Consider the following 18,990-nt stretch of genomic DNA (forward strand, 5'->3'; position numbering starts at 1 on the left):
TCTTTTTTTTTTTTCTTATTTGTTAGAATATACAGGATATCAAAGGAGACGAGATCCTGGAAAACCTGCAGATGTGCAACATGGGCATCATATATACTGTACACTACCGTTCAAAAGTTTTAGAACACTTTCTAACTCCATGATGGTTCCTGATTTTTATTTCTTTCTACATTGTAAAGGAATGCTGAAGGCGTCCAAGAAATGCATTAATCTCCTTTGAACAGTTAATGGTGAGATGTTTCTGCTACTTCTGCTCTGTAAAGACTTCATAACGCCTCTAATCTGAGGTGCTGGTTGTTAATTGGTCATTTTTCAGGCTGATAACTCTAAATAAACTTCTCGTCTGCGGCAGAGGTAGGTTTTGGTCTCGCCCTCCTGGGACGGCCTTCATGAGAGCCAGTTTCATTATGGTGCCTGACGGATTTTGCAAATGCACTTGTCAATACTGTTCTTGCGAGAACTTTTACAGAAAGGCTGACCTCTGTGTCTTAAAATAACAACTAACTGTTGTTTTTGTACTTGTTATGTAATTACCTAATTCCATATGTGTTATTTTATAGTTTTGAAATCCCCAGTATTGTTGTAGAATGTAGAAAATAAATCATAAACAAAAACAAAAAAAATTATATATATATATATATATATATATATATATATATATATATAGATAAACATGTTGTGTACCACTTACCATAAAAAAAAATTAAGTAAATTAAACAAAAAAATTTTTTTTAGTGCATCCATCAATACGCTCACTATTATATAAAACAATTCTACTCTATTAGAATTAGTAATGGTGTTGTTATCAGCTTGATGGCAGTGATCTGCCTCCACAGCGCTCCCTGCAGGCAGTTTGAGCATATTATCCTGAATAAAAGCTGACGTGATAACAGAGAGAGAGAGCTGCAGTCACACACCAGCTTCAGTCACACACAGCAGCATCATAATGTTCTTCTCCTGGGGCGATTCATCCAGAGGACAGCTTGCCATTCCAGGATCTGGAGGGAATGGCATCACCACACCGACTTCAGTCCACTCTACTGAACAACTTGTTGGGATCTCCTGTGGAGAACAGCACACTTTATTCCTGACAGTTGGTGGACAGGTACTGTCCTGTGGCCGGAACTCTAAAGGACAGCTGGGACGATCCAAGACCAGAGACACACACCTGCCAGGTACATGTATATATACACACACACACACATAGAGAGAGAGAAACAGAGAGAAAATATACATCAAACAGCTTTATAATTAAAGACACTTTTGTAACATGTTTATAGAAAGAGGAAACTGACTTCAGGCTCCCAGCTTTATTAATTCATACTGTTAGAGTGATTTAGTTTACTCAGCAGTGTGTTAAGTTCCCTATATATCCTGTTTCACCTATTACTTTAGACATTTTTACTCCCTTTCCTGTTTTTTAAAGTGTCTAAGTTTCAGTTTCGTTTCTGCGGAACCCCTGGCACACCTCTCTGACTTTCATCACAGAACCGGTTAGATTAAAACACGGCTCAGGGGGATGTTTATTCCAAAAATAAATAATTGTTTATAGCTTTTAAACGCATTAGGCACTACAATTTCTTAAGATCATGGTATGTAGGTTTATTAAGTTATTTTAAAAGTTATGCATCCACATTTGAATAGGCTACACTGAAAAAAAAAACAAACACTTTTTTACTAACATACTTAAGGACAGAATTTTCACTGCACAAATTTTACTAAACCTATTAATATAATGTTCATGTTTTTATGTGTAAACATGGGTGTGGGTGTGTAGGAACATGGATATTATACGAATAGGTTTAGTAAAATATATGTAGTGAAAATTATGTCTACATTAATAAAAACAATGTGTTTTCTCCACTGTAGCCTACATTACAGTTCTAAATGTAGATTTTTCTTTTTAATTGGTTCCTTTTTATTTACTTTATTTATATACAGTATTTTTTTATATTTGGAGATAAACAACAGAGCATGATCAAAGATCATTGAAGTACAGTAACTAATGGACCTGCTAAGCAGGTAAACTTTGGCAGGTGACAAAACAATCAGATATGCATAGAACATATCTCTTTCATTTTCCCAAAAGAGTAAACTTAAAATTTTACTTAGGTGTACATCCTTAATATAAATACACTGATTTATGTTTTTTAAGTGTATACCAGACCCTAATGGTAGAGGAATTTTTTTTAGCTCTTTTTCTGTCATGCCTCAGTTTCTCTTACTGTCTTTCTCATCAATTTACTTTCTGGGTTTTTTTTCCATCTCCTTCTCTTTACAGTGAAGATTGATGGCTTGGGAGCTGTAGCTGCAGTAGCATGTGGGCAAGACCACAGTTTGGCTTTGTGTGATTCAGGTCAGGTGTTTTCCTGGGGAGCAGGTGGAGAAGGGCAGCTGGGTCACAGCAGCCCTGTGGCAAAATGTCCTAAACCTGTGTAAGTATAAAACAGGTCTGCCCAAATGTTACCTCCAGGGCCAAATGCCCACAGCTTTCATTTTAGACTACTTAGAATGGGGCAGTGGTGCTCAGAGGGCTAAGGCATTGAGTTACTGATCCGAAGATCGGCGGTTCGATCCCTAGCTTCACCAGGTTGCCACTGTTGGGCCCTTGAGCGAGGCCCTTAACCCTATCTGCTCCAGGGACGCTGTATCATGGCTGAACCTGCGCTCTGACCCCAGTTACGCTCGGATATGCGAAGAAGAATTTTACTATGCTGTAATGTATATGTGACAAATAAAGACTTAACTAAACTTCTTTAATAGCTGGCCCACCATCCACCACATGGCAATTTTCTCTTTCACCTAATGCTGGCAGTTAACACTGTAAGCTATATTTTCTGTAAACTGCAAGCTTTTTCTTTTTTACTTTCACAACACATTGTAATCAATTTACTTGATTATGTAAAGTTATAGATACAGACAAAAGGTACAAACTTAACAGTGAGTAGAGAGATTTCAAAGGAGCTTGAGGGCCATACATAACAAATATGTGTTGTCAGGAGATTGTTGAAAAAATATGAATTTATTATCATGAGAGATTATAAAACAAATTATGAGTTATATGCAAAATTATTAAAAGCATAAGAGAAACCAAAAGCAGCTGGAGCTTTAATATAATATTTTGGTGATTATGTTGCCCCAGTGGATTGCTGGCCCAGCGCCAGTTCTTCCAGGAGAGTTTGGGGGTAAACCGTGTGAAGAGGGAGTGGCTCTGTGGTATGATGAGCTCCCACACCGCTCCTTACTCTACCAGCCCCACACTCCTGCCTCACTGGCAGCTCTGCATCCCCCTTAATGTCAGTTTTAGGTTCACCTGTAATTGACTTTTCTTAAGCTGTGTAGGGTGTTCTGTCATGGATTTATGGAACACCTTGCATGCAATGTGTTCTTAATGTTTATTTTTTTTTTTTTTATGTGGCTGTGTGTAGCTTAATTTAGGTTGTAAAAACATGCCGGCAACTACGTCAATGCCTCTTCTGCTGAACATTACAGTAAAGCCAGCTATTTAATGTGGTTAGGATAAACGCCTATACCAATTTATAAATTGCATAAAAACTTCTAAAATTCATTGTATCTTTTCAGACCAGTTCAGATAAGGTTACCTTTCCAGATCCCAGTGGTGCAGGTCGCTTGTGGAAATTTCCATTCTTTGGCTCTAAGCAAGGGTAAGTGTACAGTATACTGTATGTTTTTTTTTTCTCTAAAAAACATTAAAGACATCAAAGAAAATAAACATTTAACATTGGGATGGCTACTACTACTACTTATAATAATAATAATAATAAAAAGAATTATTATTATTATTATTATTAGTAGTAGTAGTAGTAGTAGTAGTAATAGTATGCAGAAACATATTAATGAAACATAAACTTAACTGTGTTAAAGGAGGTGAAGTCTTTTCGTGGGGTCAGAATAAATATGGGCAGCTGGGACTGGGGAAATCAGTGGAGTTGCAGCCTGATCCTTCTCTGGTACGATTTCTTGTCGGAGTTCCCGTCACTCAGATCGCCGCCGGTGGAGCTCACACCCTGGCACTCACTCTTTCAAATCAAGTGTTTTGCTGTGGAGCTAACAGTGTTGGTCAGCTGGGCCTTAACAGAACTGATGTAAAAGGTACTGTTTTACATGTTACAAAATTTTAAGTATGATAACTGTTAAAAAGTTTCAGTATTCATGGTGCATGTAGTTGGTTGAAAATACAGAGTGTCCCACGAGTCAAGTATCATAAAAGAAACAAAATGATATTGCTCAGGACACATATTCCTATGTTTAGAATTATCGTTTTTGTTTTTTTTTGTTGTTGTTGTTGTTTTGTTTTTTTTATTCATTATGGTCTGTAAATATAAATAATGTTGAATGTATGGAACATCACCTAGATCAGTGGTTCTTTTTTCCTAGTCCTGGAGAACTGTCTCCCCTGCACATTCTAGTGTTTTCAACGCTTTATCAATCACACTTTATTTAAGATAACTAGCTTCATCAGCTGTGCTAAGAAAAAAATGGGAGCTGGGGAAACATTTTAATGTCCAGGGGATCCTCTAAGGGCCAGGACTAAGAACCATAGCTTTAGATGGTAACGGGTAAAAGTGTCTGACTAGTTGGGTGCCATAAGTAAAAAATAAAAACCGTAGTGTCCACATTTATAGAAAAACAAAATAACACATGGGCAATTTGGCAGTGATTACATTTTTTCCTTATTATAGAACAATGGTGTGCTTTTTAAACTGTCTACATTAACATTTTATGTTATGGAATACCAGTATGTTCCTCTTATGTCTAACTTACTCCTAAGGCCTCAGCCACCAATTTTAGTTATGTTACAGAGAAACTGCAAATCCCCAGGGTCAAGGGTTCGCTTCCCACCTCAGGTCTGTGAGTAGTGTGTTTCCTCCGGGTACTCCAGTTTCCTCCAACAGTTCATGCAGATTAGGTTAATTGGGTAATTTCCAAAATTGCCCATATTGTGAAAAAGTCTGTACTTGTGTACCGTGAGATGGATTAGCACCCCGTCCAGGGTGTACCTCGTACCTCATGTTCCCTGGGATAGGCTTCAGGTTTCCTGTGAGTAGTGGTATAGGTAAGTGATTAAGAGGATGGGGGAGTAAGTGAATATACTGTTAAAAAACTAGTTGACTTTCTGCAAGCTTGCCAAGGCTCTAAGAGAATTTGAAAGTGAAGATTATATTATTTTATGTGATACTATACTTGTCATACATATATAATAGAAATTATTTTGTCCAAAATGAAGGATCTTCTTAGGCTGGCTATATGGAAATTTGTACTCTTAGTCTGGCCAATAACACAGAAGTGTATCCAGTGAGATACCAAATTACCATGTTGTACTTTATATATAAGGAAGAGTAATATAATGTTGTATCAAACAGGCCGATTTGCAGTATGTGCGGTTCCAGCTTTGAAGAACTTGGGAGTTTCTTCCATAAGCTGTGGAGCGGCTCACACCGCTGTCCTCACTAAGGTACGTTGAATTAGGTAAGGTCATAGGCAAACAGCTAAGTCATTCCATACTGTATGTGCCCATGTTAGGTGGGAATTAATTAATTTAATTTCTTTTAAATTGGACCACAGGTAGTAAATTGGGCTACAGAACAGCTACACTCGTTCCATGCAACTATTAAACTTTTGCTGTAAATCCCATCCATACAGATTCCATTTTACACACCTCACTATGCAATTTATAAAGGTTTGTTATTATTTTCAGGCTGGAGAAGTGTACACATTCGGAGAGGGAACTCATGGTCAACTTGGGCACGGCTCCACCAATAATGAGCTTCTACCCAAGAAACTCGCGGGCATTGATGGATCTGCTAAACAAGTAACGTGTGGCAGGTAATGAACAAAGCACATGCACAGTTAGATCTGAAATATTACCTACTTAGAGCCTTGGCTACCTTAGTCAAAACGTGCGTTAAAATGTCTACATCAATCACATGCGTTAATGCATTAACATTGTTAACAGGTTAACGCCTTTTCTATTTATAATGTGGTGGAAATTATATTCATTCAAAATGATAAGTCATCAGAGTGCTCTCTAAATAAGAACAAAGGTTTTATTTAAACCAAACTGTTGCAACAGGTTTCTCCAGTAGTCTGAATCGGATCTGGTGAAGCATTCTTTGTGCCGACTTGCTTTGACTTCCCAGAGAGATAATCCACAAAACTCTCTTATCTTGCATGAACACACACTCACACACTAACAAGGTCAGGTCTGAAATAAGACTTCTTTCCTTATCACACACAAGAAAACATAATTAAAATTTTTACATCACAGTACTTAAATTTGTTGAATGTCATGTAACATAAAAAACACAAAGCTCTTGCACTGACACTGAGGCATCGTTGCATAAATAATTTAAATATTAAGCCACTTACTTAAACACAAGACGTTTTAGTGTTCATCCAAACACCTTCATCAGTTGGTTTGGTGCACAGGAAGTAACATTTGCAACGTCTTGTGTTTTTAAGTACATTTGTAAGTCCAGTGGTTTTGTAAATTAAACTTTATTTAGAAGAAACTTCTACCTGGATGAATGAATCTCCACAGAGACATGAATATGGCAGTTTGTCTTACAGAAAACTTTATCATATTTAATGATTACACTCATTTTATATCCATTCAAAAGGAGCATTTGTCTTACAGGATACTGTGTGAATATTTAAATAGGTTATTATACAAACAACATAGGAGAAGGAGTGCATTAATACAAACCTGTGTTTTGAATTACAGCTCCTGTCAGAGCTGTTGTTATATAAAAATTAATCATTAATCAATCATCTGACCAACCAGAATGGAGATTTTAAGTGTGCTATAGTATAATCTGTTTTCATAAACAGAAATATTTAAGTAATTTATTACTTGAGTACCATACTGTAAGTTGCTATTGGATTATAAGACCATCAGTAGTTATTACAGATTGTTTCTTTGCTTGTCCACCTCAAACGACATTAAGAATTTAAGTATTAAGTAAGTATTGATTAATCAGTATATTCTACGTCAACAGCCATCACACTTTGGTTCTGATGCCATCTGGTATCCTCTTCACATTTGGCCGTGATTTCCAAGGGAAAGCAAGTGGTGATACTAAAAACAGCCTGCAGCCTGTAAAACTAGAAGGAGACTGGAACGGCACAGAAGCAAGGACACACACAGGTACAAACCACAAGTACATTTATTATTTATTAAAGTTACACAGTGTCCCCTAGAAAAAAGATTAGTACAACATCCACAGATCAGCCAGAACATTATTATCACCCCCCCCCCCCTTTTCCCCACCAAAACAGTGATGCACTGTATCTTCTAGTACCTTTCTGTTGAAACTAGCATTAACCTTTTTAGCAATTAGACCTACAGTACAGTAGTTCTCCTATTGGATTGGACTACACAGGCCAGCCTTCGGTCCTCACCAAAGCCTGTTACAAGTTCACTGTTTTTTCTTTCTTGTATGCCTTTGGGTATATTCCACAAAAGCTGCAGTTTTGGAGTTGCTGTGACCCAGTAGCCATAACAGTTTGGTCCTTGTCACAGTAGCTGCAGTTACAATACACCTGGAAGTGGGTGGGATATAGTAAGCAGCAAGTGAAGCTGAAGTTGTGGCATTGGAAACAGAAGAATGGGCAAATGTAAGGATTTAGCTGTTAAAGGACCTGACTATAATACATGTGGCAAAAAACAAACAAACAAACAAACAAAAACACAATAACCTACACTAACACACAAACACACACACACACACACACACACACACACACACACACACACACACACACACACACAAAATCAGTCGGGAATTCTACATGCACTCATCACAGCAGTCAATGAACAAGTCAATAAAAGATATTGTTGTTTTTTTGTTACAGATTCCCTATTGCTACATTTACTAATGAAAAATAGATGCATGCATTACTGTTGTAAAATGTGGTACATTCAATTATTTTTACTCACCAAATATATTTTAATTTATTATGAAATATTTGTTTATTCAAACAGAAATGAAGATATCATCTGGCTGGAGTTCCAACTTTATTTTCTTCCCACCTTCCAAGGTAAGCTCACATAGACGGCATATATATTTTGTGTGTTTGTTTGTTTGTTAGTGTGTGTGTGTGTGTGTGTACAGTGAATATTATATATATATACATATTTACATAATTCTAAAGATATAACAATTTGTAAAACTGAGTGAAACCAGAAAACCTCAAAAACTGGAGTTAAAATATGGATACACCACAACTTAAAAAGTTGCTGTATTTTAGCTTACTTTATAGTGTTATATAGTGTATAAAATAAGCACATATACATATATTACTATTTGTTTGTTTGTTTGTTGTTCAGACCAATTTTCTTGGCGATCCAATTGGAAAACTTGAAGAGGCACAAGTGCAGAGATGGGTTACAACATTGGAGAGTGACAGAAGCATTAAAGAAATCAAAAGGTAAAAATAAAGTGGCCTAACTTTACATTCTAAAAGAGCATTAGCCCAACAATAAATTATTCTATATGTTGTATTATACATTATACTTTCCATCACAGGGAGGTTTCCTTGACCTTTGCTACAAGTTCAAATCTCATCGCCTGCTTCCTTAAAGACAGGTACCCGTTAAATATTGCACAAATTAGAAACTTGTGGTCAAAATGTGGACATTAGTTATTAAATATTCAGTATAAAATAATTTTCAATAATTGATATCTATTTTGTTTTTGTTAATGTTTGGATTCTGTTAAGCTGTTTTGCAACAATGACCAATGTTAAAAGTGCTATATGAATAAAACTGAATTGAACTGAATTAATTTGACTCGGTGCTTGTGATAAGCAATACAAATGTGAGCAAGCGAGATTATTACAGTATAATCATTATCTGCCATAACAGGAGCTCCTCACACGGTATTCAGGTTGATTTAAATGCTGCTAGCCAGACCTTCGATCAGCTCCTGAAGATTGCCTGGATCAAGAATTCAGTTGAGGTCAAAGGCAAATCTTATACACATGCTGAATATTACTTCACTTAGATACTTACAGTGTCTGCTAAATGAGTATCTGCTAAAAGTTACAATATAAATTAGGTATTCTTAAATAGACATTTGCCCTTAAACCCACAAAAAATAACAATATAAGTTAAGGTTTAGTCCTAGTTTAATATTGATCCCATATTTAATAATAATTTAAAAAAAAATCTGCTGATCAGTTTTGTGCCAATCTCATCACTCTTTTTCTTTTTACAGATGAGCATCAAACAAGTGGTGCCCATACTTTTTCACTCTGCACCAGTGATGAGGTGTCCTGAGATCTTCCTGCTCCTGCCCACATGCTCTGTTCTTCACGACCAACAGAATGTGATAGATCTGGTGCTGCTGTTGGCTGTAACCATCAGAGACCTCTCTGAGACTGCTACGAAAAGCTTGAGTAAGATTTGTTTTTTAACATCTGTTTTTTAGGAATACAGGGATGTGCGGATAACAATAGGCAGATCCGGATGGCCTGAGAGGTGCACAGCTGCACAGCTGTTTCATTAAAATGTCTCACTGTCTGTATGAATATGGTTACATCTGTCCAGACAGATTTTGTAGTGTATTTTTTATGTACTGTATCTTTGTAGTTTATTTTCCAATGCAGACATACAGACAGAATTTTTCTGAGACTGGTTTTGGGTCCTCCAAGGTATAAAACATAAAGATATAATTAATAGAGTGACTTCTAACCACCTTTCTTTTGTTTATAGACTGTACTTTATTCCAAATATGTGACCCAGTCTGTCAAAGCCCAGTTAAAGTTTTTTGTGATTCACACACATTTCTCCATGAAACCATTCTATGTAGGATTTTTGATTATGTAGAAAAAAATTGTAATCACAAAACAAATGACTTTAGCTGATAAAACTGCACACACTGTACCTATATTTTATTTAAAAAGGTTGTCACACCAGTTATTAAAATTCATTCATTAAATAATGTTTATTTTGTATAGAATTTTTTAGTGTAGCCTAAGGCGTTTGCACAGAACTGTATATTTTCTTTTTATTCCTGTATAATAGTAAATCCTGGTTTATTTCTTGGTTTTATCATAAATAGTTATAATGAGCATTTTATTTTATACTGCATATGGTTCTGTGCATAACAATTTGAATTTAAATAAATAAACCATGACATGACAAATTCTACCCTGAATATTGAAAAATTATGAGATTAGAGATGTTTAAGTTAAGCCTTCATTTGTCACATATACATTGCTGCACTTGAAATTCTTTTCTTCGCATATCCCAGCCTGTTAGGAAGTTGAGGCAGAGTTAAGCTCTTTGCTCAATGGACCAACAGTAACAATTTGGTGGAGCTTAAGCTTGAACCACCAACCTTCCTAGCAGTAACACAGCACCTCAATTAACTCACTGCGCTACCACTTTACAGTAATACTGTATACTGATTGATCATAATTGATTACGTATATTACTGTAATGGTTTATGCTTTTTGTGACTAACAGAGGAGTACTGGTCCTCCATGGATGCCAGCATTATGACTAAACATATCTGTATGTGGAAACAAGCACTCATCTTCCTCCTGAAGTCCAATGTGTGGTTAAATTACATTCCTGGAGTGAACGCGGTGCTCGAAGTCCTCAAGTTACTTTACAGGGTAAGTGTCCAGTTCATATTTCTAAACATATTTATTATACAATGCAACATTTAAAGCCAGTAATTTGTTGTGGTTTGGTGCACGGTATAGAAATGTATAAGGGTTCAGCATTAGTTTTGCACTGTAGGGACACTGAAGGGCATTCTTTTTTTTTTTTCTTTTTTTTTTTTTAGAAATATCACCCATACTTCTGTATGAATTATTAGAGGACTTGGATTGGTCACAAACTTGTATACAAAGACAATCCAAAGAGATCATAGAACACGGATTTACGTATTCTTTATTAATTAAGGCATTTGACTACGGACAAACTGAAATGCATTTTATAAAAGCCAAAATAATTATTTAGTAGAAAGTTGATTAAAACTAATCCATATACATATACACATGTTTAATTAAAAGGGAAACAGAAGAGCTGAAAGATCGAGGCAGGTTGCGCTTACTGAGTTCTACATAGAGGAGCTAGGCATCTCACCTCCGTTTCTTCAGCGGGACGTGACACTGTGGAGGCAAATTAAATGGGGACAAGTTCTGGTAAAACACTTTTTTTTATAAACAAAACTAAATCAAGTAAAAGATAAACAAGCTAGCTTAAATTTTATTTTGATTCTTTTCAATTCTTTTTTCATGACCTGAGAGGAAGTGGAAACTACTCCTGCTATCCTCTGTCGATACCCATTTCTCCTGGATCTGAAGAGCAAAATCTTGATATTACTCTATGTTGCATCTATAACGCAGGTATAAATGTTGTTGATAATAATCAATATCGTGTCATCTTTAATTTTCATCTTTTCAAGTTTTCTTTATTATTCATTCAGTGATTGCATTACGTTGTTACAGTACATCATCTTTCTTTTTTTCTGACAAACCCCATAATACAGTACTTGTCTAAACTTGTCCCACTTACTTTGATCTAACTGGTTCCAGATGGTTCATCAGCTCATTCACAAAGAGGTGGCAGCCCAGAGGATGTTTCATGAGCTATACACCGGGGAGGTACCGACTCCCATCTTTCAGCTGAAACTGAGACGCACTGCCTTACTTGAGGACATGTTTAGACAGCTTGACAACGCTGACCATGACAACTTCAAAAAAGCATTAGTGGTGAGAAGAAAACATCTTTTACATCAGCTATGGAAAGAAATGTTTGATTCAGGCCTCGGTGTCTGTGCATGGAGTTTGCATGTTCACCTTGTGGATGGTGGGTTTCCTCCAGTTTTGTTACAGTCCAAAGACGTGCAAATTAGGCTAATTGGTGTCCCCAAATCGCCCGTAATGTGTGTGTATATATATATATATATATATATATATATATATATATATATATATATATATATATATATATATATGTGCTTGTGAATGTTGACTGGATGTAGTAAAAAAAAATTAAATAAATTCTATGGTCACCATTGACCTCTACAGTCCCTAATTATACTACGAAGGTTCCTAGATGGTTGAATGGATGGAAAGGAATGCAAAACTGCATGTAATTGTTTAATGTTAGCAAGGATATCATTCTTATGTAGAAACAGAAACATTCTTACTGGTAGATTTGAAACCAACCCTAAGTTTGCATACTGTAGTCATTCCCACGTAGAAGAATTTCACCTAGCATCTCAGTAGTTACTCACGTTACTCAGTAGTTTAAGCTTTGGGGTCCTGATTAAAACGTTGTTAGATCAGGTCCCAAGACTGCCAACCAAAGCCATTTTGTATATTTGGGGACCTCAAGCTATAACTTACGCGAGGTCCCACACAAATCATATTATTTTACAAGCAAGAATGAAAAGAATTGTTCATGAATGAATCAAAAGACTACCGTTATCCCAGCAATTTGTATTCATCTAGCAACATAATTTGTGCTAGCATAAAACCTTTTAGTCTAGAAATTAATTTGCTAGCTACTTAGACTACAATTTTTTCCACTTAAGTTACATTAATTCAACTGTATTCTATTTATATAGTGCTTTTTACAAAGATCTTTACAGAATAAAAAAAAAAGAAAAATGAGTATGAAATGTGTGAGAAAATATGTATAAATTAGAATTATAAGATTGTCAATAATAAGCAAGCATTAACAAGTGTAAGCAGGACAATAGCAAATCTACTAAATCCAGTTAATTCAGATTAACATCTTATATACCGTAATTGCTTAATAATCAATGATTGCCTTTTGTGATCGTGTTATCTTATTTTGATATAGTTACCTTGTGTAATGTAAATTTCAGTGTTTATTCTCTAAACTTCACAAGGGAACCTTTTCTAAGGAATATGCAATCAACTTTATAACTAACTTGTAGGTGCAGTTTGTAGAAGACTCCAAAGTGACTGCAGTCAACAAAAGAGATTTCTTTCTCCATGCCTTTAATGAACTTTTGGCTCATGAATCAGGGATGTTTATGTACAATGACAACGAAACAATGATCTGGTTCCCTGCAAAGGTACAAAATATATTTCTTGCAAAAATTACAGTATTCTATTTTGTAATGTTAATTAGCTGAATTATCAACTAATTGCTTTGATGTTTTCTTTCAGCCAACGCATGAATCAAAGCGATACTTTCTGTTTGGGATTCTCTGTGGCCTGGCCCTCTGCAATGACAACATAGTCCACATGCCCTTCCCTATGGCAATGTTTAAGAAGCTGATCAGTGTAAAGCCCACTCTGGAGGATTTAACTGAATTCAGTCCACAAGTTGGCAGGTTAAGAAAACTTGACTTTATTGATTTTATTTGAGAGTAGATGTTAGTGTCTTAAAATTACACAGTTAGGATCTGTGACCATTGAATTATACAGTAAGTAAACCAAATATTATAATCTCTTTTATTGTGTCTCTCAGGAGTTTGCAATACCTTTTAATTGACTACACAGATGACGATGCTGAGAACATGGACATGACTTTCCGTGTATGAGATGCAGTGAGGTTGCATAAAATGCATAAAACAATTTATGTATTGTTTATAATTTATGAACAAGCATGTGTCCATCATTCCACAGGTGCACTGGGATGGTGAAGATGTGGAGCTGGACCCCCACGAACGTGAAAAACGTGTGACAAGTGCTAACAAGTAAAGTGCATCCAATTCAAATGATCGAAAATTAGAGGAGAAATTACGGTAGAATTTATAACAGAACTTCATTCTATCTCAAATAAATTTCACTCATGGTACACATCAGCTTCATTCTAGTTACTCAAGTTTTGTGATAACTGTATAATCATTTTTTCATGGTGTTAAATGGTTTTTGAAATTATATTCCATATGAATATAAATGTGTACTGTCTTTCCTGTATATGTATTTACTTCAACAGGAAGGAGTTTGTGGAGGCGTATATAGACTACGCCTTAAACAAGTCAGTGGAACGAGTGTTTAATGAGTTTAAGAGAGGATTCTACAAAGTGTGTGATGAGGACGTGGTGAATTTCTTCCAGCCAGAGGAGCTCAGAGGAGTGATGGTGGGAACAGAGGAGTACGACTGGGACACTTTCAGACAGGTGAATTTAGACACTTATTTAAAAATGAAAGATGAAAATAGGATCATATTAGGAGTGTACAGCAAATTCTACAACTACTGTATTGTTATATTTAGAATACAGTCTATGCCGGGCAGTACCATGTGAAACACCCCACTATCGTTGCTTTCTGGGAAGTTTTTGAGGAGCTGACAGATAAGCAAAAGAAAGCCTTTCTCTGTAAGTCAATTTACTTTTTCCTTTAATTGTTTTATATTCTAAATCAATTTGGGGCAAAGATCTTAACTCAGGTAGGTTAATTAAGTCATTTCTTTACACACTGTAAAAGAAATAACTTTTCATAAAATGACTAAAATAAACATTTGAACAATAATTCAAATTTTCCAGGAATTTAGAAACATACAGAGACAATTTGCAACCCCATGGATTTAGTATGCTCAGTGCTTAAAAGCCTATCCTGGTAAAAAAAAAAAAAAAATGTTATGTATACCTTTTCATACCCTTTGAGTCTATTTGAAATGCAATGGTCAGGTTATCAAATAAAATACTGTAATGCACAGTCTTATTTTTAATAAAATTTTATTTGTATAGCACTTTTAACAATTGACATTGCCGTAAAGCAGCTTTACACAAAATAATTATATATATATATATATATATATATATATATATATATATATATATATATATATACTCACCTAAAGGATTATAAGGAACACCTGTTCAATTTCTCATTAATGCAATTATTTAATCAACCAATCACATTGTAGTTGCTTGAATGCATTAAGGGGTGTATTCCTGGTCAAGACAATTTCATGAACTCCAAACTGAATGTCAGAATGGGAAAGAAAGATCGATGCCCCACCGGGTACCACTCATCTCAACTACAAATAGGAAAAAGAGGCGACAATTTGCACGAGCTCACCAAAATTGGACAGTTGAAGACTGGGAAAATGTTGCCTGGTCTGATGAGTCTCTTTCTGTTGAGACATTTAAATGGAAGAGTCAGAATTTGGCGTAAACAGAATGAGAACATGGATCCATCATGCCTTGTTACCACTGTGCAGGCTGGTGGTGGTGGTGTAATGGTGTGGGGGATGTTTTCTTGGCACACTTTAGTTCCCTTAGTGCCAATTGGGCATCGTTTAAATGCCACGGGCTACCTGAGCATTGTTTCTGACCATGTCCATCCCTTTATGACCACCATGTACCCATCCTCTGATGGCTACTTCCAGCAGGATAATGCACCATGTCACAAAGCTCGAATCATTTCAAATTGTTGTTATAATTGTTCAAAATGTTATAACCTATCTGATGTTTAATGTAATCTATGTAAATCATTATGCTCTGAGGAACACTGTATATAACTGAATTTGAGATACATACTGTCAAAAAACAGTCCAGCAACAAAAACAGTCCAGCAACATCTTACTGCCACCATTGTTTTGCTGAAATATTATTATGGTATATTTGGTATTAGTCCCCCCTCCCCCCCCCAAAAAAAAGGACAAAAAACAAGAACACAAAAGAGAATTTTGACCTGCAAAAATAAATTAATGGGTGTAAAAAGCATAATAATAATAATAATAATAATAATAATAATAATAATAATAATATAAAAGAAAAAATATAACTTTAAAATATACAGTATAGGTATGTATATATACATATGTAGATATGTAATGAAAACACCATTAAGCAAAATTATTTTTGTTAAGATGTTTTGATAACAAACATGGGTGCTTCTTCCAGGAGGATCTTGATTTGGCCTTAGATAGAGTTTTCTGTCGTCTCTTTTTTTCAGTGTTTCTAACAGGCTGTGATCGTGTGCCCATCCTTGGGATGGAGGCGGTTAAGATGACCATGTTGGACCGTCCTAACTTCACCCAGGAACATCTGCCAGAGTCCCTCACCTGCCACTCATATTTCATGCTCCCTCCATATGAGAACAAGCAGCGTCTGGAAGCAAAACTCATTGAAGCAATAAATCACAACCGAGGCTTTTGGATAGAAGAGACAAAACCTGCAGAAATATAATACTTTTGTTTGACAGCCAGCTTATTATATTAGATGGCTAAACTACCTTGGTTTAATAAGATTTTAAATTACGAGCACAAATTTTATGGTTGTCTGAGAAGAAACACTGTCAGTGTTTTTTTTGTTTTTTTTTAGCATTTTTGATTAGTTATTTATAGCTGTGGTCAATACCAAACTAAAATTCAAACATACACAGATACTTAAATGTCACACAAGCTAAACACAATAATGCACATTAAAACTGAACTTATATTAAAACTATATTCTTTTCATGCCAATCAGATGCTTTATTAAGGCATCAAAAAAAAGGTTTCTGGTATACAGGTATATCATTATATTAAGATATTATTAAGCTATTATACTTATTTTAAAAAATCTAGTTCCAGTAGTTTATAGAAATAACAAGCTTATTGTAGTACATTGTTTTCAAGTGCTTGCTTCTCCTTTATTTTCTGTCCATTGCATGTTGATAATATATAACAAACAAATATTCTTACACAATAAATACTGAAACAGTTTACATGTATTTTACATTTTCTGCAGAGGAGCGTGCTAAAAATAATAAAAAATAATAATAGAAAATATTTTTGAAATCATCTCAGATCATTATTTCCTCTCATTTATAATGTATCTTAGTAGTAATATTTGCACCCAGCCACAATACCTTGTTAGATATACATTCACATTAGTAACTGCACAGTTTTATCAGTATTTCCCCAGGGTTCAAGATTCAAGGATCAAGGTTCATTTTATTATTATTTAATCCTAAAGTGGTGTGATACTCATGTCAGCTGACAGAAAGTACAGACCACACATTAGGATCAACACAATGTTCTAATAACACAAAAACAGATCATTAACTATTATCAACTGTGATTTGATACATGATAATAGCAATAATGTGCATTTGTTGTAGACGGGAAACTTTACACAGTAAGTGCATTATATATTCAATAACTTCACAGACTACATAAAGAGAAAACATTTCTGAGCATGTAACAGATGTACATAAAATATAAATAAAGCGAGTGTGCAAAGTATAATATATATATATATATATATATATATATATATATATATATATATATATATATATATAATGTGCTTTTCTATGTGTTTACCCTGTTGGGAAAGTTAATTAGGTTGGTGGCTTCGGCCATGTTTGTGTTAAGAGTGTGTGTGTACTTCATGCTAGCCATGCTCTAGTCTATGCTTAAGGCTGGATTGTGTGGTTCTTGAAGTAAATGTGTTTCCCATGCTATACAGTGACTGTGTGGTGAAATAAAATTCTCCCAGTCATTTGCATTGGGCAGCAATTAAGCTCACTTGTGTCTCCGAGCTCTTTTTAGCTGTAAAAACGCTACTATATATATGTAGAACATATATTATGTATAAAATACAATGTCAATTTACATAATACTAGATTTATGATTTATAGCTAGAAATTTTATAAAACACAGTGTGTGTGTGTGTGTGTTGGTATATATATATATATATATATATATATATATATATATATATATATATACACACATTTTTTTTGCAAAAGGTAAATGAGATGCCCATATGACTGATTGCCACTGTGTATTGTTGTTTCAAGTTATAATAATAATAATAATAATAATAATACATTACATATACAATAATAAAACAGGTTTGCTCATAGTAACGTAATGGATAAGGTGTATATATATATATATATATATATATATATATATATATATATATATATATATATATATATAGGCCTGTGTGTGTGTGTGTGTGTGTGTGTGTTAATGAGATGCCTCTATCACTGATTGGCACTGTGTTTAATGTTTTTTTTTTTTTTTTTACAAATAATTCCGTTATTTGTTTTTAACATATGGAATAAACGTCGTTTCAGCAGTTCCTTAGAGCTCTTCATTCCTACGTAGCTTTCGTTTTTGCAGAACTGCTCGTGCAGTTAAGTTTTACTTTCCTTTTCCTGTCCCAGTGAGGTTTTATCACAGACAGAACACAGGGTGGCTCTGGGTTTATTCCCCCAACCACAATCAGTCTCTGTGTGTGTGTGTGTGTGTGTGTGTGTGCAGCATGCTGTGTTACTGGGGAGAAGCTGTAAAACCGGACGGGTTTGGTTTAGTGAAACCCGACAGTGTGAGATTCACGGACACCGGCATTGGGTACCTTTCTCCCAAATCCAGGATCAGTGATGTGTCTCCAGGGAAGAGTCTCATGGGATTCATCCGCGGGGATGGAAACGCTTCTGTCCTGAGACTCAACACCAGAGAGCAGGTCAAGTCTGGGAAACTCAGTAAGTGTTTCTGCGGAATATTTCAGATATCTGATCTGGTACTGTAGACATGCACATCATTATTTTACAATAATTTCCCTCACAGGATGAATAAAGTAAATCCATCTATATATATAAATTTGTTATGCTGAATATCTATAAGATTAGTTCTCGGTATACTCGTGTAGTCGTGCTTTACTGATCAAACGGTATTGCTTCGTTTATTGCTTAATCTGTGGGATGTGAAGGGTTAAATGTTTAAAGAGTATGTATGAATGATGTCATTTCTGTGGGCGTGTCCCAAGCAATTTCAAAAGCATGACCGCGGCAGTCGGTGGTAAGTGAAATGATTTGCCGCTTTATAATGAAAGAACAACAACAAAAAATCAAAAGCTTGATTTAAGGTTTGTAGAGTCTATATATATATATATATATATATATATATATATATATATATTCCATTTCACTTTTATATGTACAAACTCTACAACACACACACACACAGAATCAGTTGCTATACGTTATACACACACATACACACACATACACAGTGTGTGTGTATTA

General features: G+C 35.1%; 1 protein-coding gene and 1 pseudogene across 1 annotated transcript; both read left to right on the plus strand.

Moving 5' to 3' along the window:
• Window positions 1-886: 886 nt before the first annotated feature.
• On the plus strand, window positions 887-17,197 carry LOC128529039 (probable E3 ubiquitin-protein ligase HERC4). The gene is made up of 23 exons (XM_053502340.1): window positions 887-1,175; window positions 2,282-2,435; window positions 3,583-3,665; window positions 3,886-4,113; window positions 5,385-5,476; window positions 5,720-5,847; window positions 7,020-7,168; window positions 8,006-8,061; window positions 8,351-8,451; window positions 8,550-8,609; window positions 8,888-8,981; window positions 9,240-9,420; window positions 10,493-10,644; window positions 11,047-11,178; window positions 11,284-11,382; window positions 11,572-11,748; window positions 12,945-13,085; window positions 13,180-13,346; window positions 13,484-13,550; window positions 13,642-13,712; window positions 13,955-14,138; window positions 14,234-14,336; window positions 15,922-17,197. The coding sequence occupies exons 1-23, from the start codon at window positions 947-949 to the stop codon at window positions 16,152-16,154; spliced, it is 3,081 nt and encodes a 1,026-aa protein (XP_053358315.1). The 5' UTR covers window positions 887-946; the 3' UTR covers window positions 16,155-17,197.
• Window positions 17,198-18,040: 843 nt separating this feature from the next.
• The window catches only part of LOC128528815 (probable E3 ubiquitin-protein ligase HERC4), a 34,658-nt pseudogene continuing 33,708 nt past the window's right edge, over window positions 18,041-18,990 (plus strand).

This window comes from Clarias gariepinus, chromosome 8, assembly GCF_024256425.1.
Source record: "Clarias gariepinus isolate MV-2021 ecotype Netherlands chromosome 8, CGAR_prim_01v2, whole genome shotgun sequence".
Taxonomy (NCBI): domain Eukaryota; kingdom Metazoa; phylum Chordata; class Actinopteri; order Siluriformes; family Clariidae; genus Clarias; species Clarias gariepinus.